This window comes from Diabrotica undecimpunctata, unplaced genomic scaffold, assembly GCF_040954645.1.
Source record: "Diabrotica undecimpunctata isolate CICGRU unplaced genomic scaffold, icDiaUnde3 ctg00000592.1, whole genome shotgun sequence".
In the NCBI taxonomy this organism is placed as follows: Eukaryota; Metazoa; Arthropoda; class Insecta; order Coleoptera; family Chrysomelidae; genus Diabrotica; species Diabrotica undecimpunctata.
This window is the reverse complement of record NW_027311898.1, coordinates 40,840-43,683: the sequence shown is the minus strand read 5'-3', so window position 1 is coordinate 43,683 and position 2,844 is coordinate 40,840. Positions and strand designations below refer to the sequence as shown.

The 2,844-nt window shown below is 33.7% G+C and overlaps 1 protein-coding gene across 1 annotated transcript; it reads left to right on the top strand.

Moving 5' to 3' along the window:
- The first annotated feature begins 257 nt into the window (after positions 1-257).
- On the top strand, positions 258-1,094 carry LOC140431170 (uncharacterized). The gene is made up of 2 exons (XM_072519085.1): positions 258-474; positions 677-1,094. Exons 1-2 carry the CDS (start codon positions 444-446, stop codon positions 973-975), a joined length of 330 nt encoding a protein of 109 aa, XP_072375186.1. The 5' UTR covers positions 258-443; the 3' UTR covers positions 976-1,094.
- The last annotated feature ends 1,750 nt before the right edge of the window (positions 1,095-2,844 follow it).

Here is a 2,844-nt window from a genome sequence, read left to right as displayed (position 1 = left end):
TGAAAATGGCACGTTTAAAAATTCATTAGAATCTGTAAAAACAATAAAAAAGAAATAAAGAGGATATTATTATTTTTCTTTTGATGCTGAACAAGAGGTATTGTTGGTGAGACGGAATGATAATTCTGTTATTAATCTTGCAACAAATACGTGCAACATTGAACCGTTAGTAGCTCCTAAAAGATACAACAGGAAAGAAAAAAAGAATGTTGCTATTCCTCAACCTAAACTATTGGCAGAATATAACTAGCATATCCTCCTGAGACCTGATGTCCAATTAAATGGACATTTACGTTTTATATATTTTTTTGGAAAGAACTAAATTTACAGCGCCGAGTCCCACGGTCCATCGTAGTGTATATACAAGTGACCCTGACAACAGCGCGCCGTATTACTGTGACCACATTATAACTTAGTTAACCTGTTAATCTCAAGTGACAAAAATGGCGGGCAGTTATAGAAAAACAATTGATGGTAAGTAGCTAATTTTATTAGATTATTAACCTAAATGTTGCTTAGTCTAATAACTTAGGATATTATAAATGCATTCATGCGATGTAGTTGTCTTATCAAACCATTTTTAATTTGTTTTTTATCTAAAACGGGGATGTCCTTTTTTATGGACGTCAGGTCCTTAGGCATACATAAAATATTATATTAGACTTTTTTGTTTCAGCTGTGTTTGGTAATAAAAAATATTTAAGACCCGAAGTTGACATTGAAAGACTTCTTGAATGCCTGGAAAATTCAGATATAGACGTTTCAGATTCTGAAAACTCTGATGACGGCTTTGATCCAAATGAAGAATCGTATCAGCCTCAGCAATCAGATTCGGCCCAACATACAGATGATGAACAAGATACAGAAATGCCACCCGAAGATGAATTAGATAACGTGTCACTCAGTGAACGAAAAAAAAAAGGAGAACCGAAATACATGGAAAAAAAATGGGTGTTTTTGTCCCTCAGCATATAGACTTTACTGGAATTGTCGATACAGTCTACGAGAGGCAAAATTGGAAAGTTGAAAACTATGTCGGTATGTATTTTGATGATTCAGATTTTGAGAATATTTGTAATTGTACAAATATTAAATTTTTGCAAGAAAAGGGAAAACCTTTGAACGTTACTCTAACGGAGGTGAAAAAATTTTTTGGAATATCTATTCTAATGTCCTGTCTGAATTATCCACAAATTTGAATGTTTTGGGCTAAGACAACAAAAGTCAAAAGTCAACAGCATTGCACAAGCCATGACTCGTGATAGATATTTTCAAATCAGGAGCAACTTAAAAGTAGTTATTGACGCTGATGTGCCTCAAGATCAAAGAAATGCTGACAAATTATTTAAGATCCGGCCTTTAGTTGACAGAATACGAAGAGGTTGCTTGACACTTCCAAGATACAATGAGGTTGCTGTGGACGAACAAATGATACCTTTTACGGGCGTGTGTAACATGAAACAACTTGTTCGAGGTAAACCTAACCCAGAAGGATTAAAAAATTTTGTCTGTGCCACTCCCAAAGGATTAATATTAGACTTCGATATTTATCAAGGGAAAAATACATTTCTGCAGAATGATGATGATGTTAAGAAGTTAGGTGTTGGTCCATCCGCAGTTATTAAGTTATCTACAACGTTATTAGAAGGAACACATGTGTTCATCGATAGATATTTCACCACCTTACCTTTACTTGAGTACATGTTAAACAAAAATATTTTTTTAACTGGTACAATAATGAGATCCAGAATACCCAAAGCAGTTCATGTAACATCGGATAAGGTAGGACTCGATTGGGTCGTGGTTCATCTGAGCAGGATGTAAGAGCTGATGGAAAAATTAACATAGTCCAATGGTATGATATGAAATCAGTTATGCTAGCGTCAACTGCATTGCAAATAGAACCTTCAGATGAATGTAAGCGGTGGTCAAAAAAGGACTCCCGATATATTGAGGTACCTAGACCAAACATTGTTAAAAAGAATAATGAATGCATGGAGGGAATAGATTTAATTGACAGGATGATAAGTTATTATAGAATGGGAGCTAGAAGTAAAAAATGGACAGTCAAAACCATTTTTCACTTATTTGATCTTACGATTGCCAATTCTTGAATTCTATACAGAGATGACCATAAGCAACTTGGTGATGCTAATAAAACCGTTATGAAGTTCCTGGAATTTAAAATAGCTGTTTCCGAGTTGCTCCTTAAAGACAACATTTCTGAAAATTCTGATTTTGGGAACACTTCAACATTAGTAACTAGAAACAGTTCCAATCCTAGACCATCACTTCAAACTTCTACTAAAAGAAAGATACAACACATTCCTGCAATGGCATCCGAGTTAAAAAATTCTGTTAGATGCAAGCTTCCAGGTTGCAAGGGTAAAACAAAAGTTTATTGTGAATCATGTGACATATTTTTATGTTTAACGGGAAATAACAATTGCTTTAAACAGTTTCATTTATAATAATTTTATATTGATGCGATCCTGATGTCCTTTTGAATGGACATAATTTTTTTCATATTTAACAAAATAAAAATTTAGAAAAATTTACATGTGTTTTTATAATCAACATCATACGAATTTTACTATTTAATCAAAAAAAAAACAAAAAGAATCAGTTCAGGTCTCAGGAGGATATGGGAGGAGTTGATCTTCATGATAATGCAATATCGAAATACAGGATTCACGTAAAAAGAAAAAAATGGTGGTGGCCGCTTTTATAAATGCCGATAGTGTCGTCGTAAATTCCTGGAAAATATATAAACTAGGAAACAAACGCAAAATATCCCAGTTAGAGTTTAAATCACACATAGCACTAACGCTAATGAAAATGGAA

Coding starts and splice junctions, on each gene's coding strand:
- LOC140431170 (XM_072519085.1), top strand. CDS start 444: ATGGCGGGCAGTTATAGAAAAACAATTGATG. Junction 475..676: donor TTATAGAAAAACAATTGATG/GTAAGTAGCTAA, acceptor TTTTTGTTTCAG/CTGTGTTTGGTAATAAAAAA.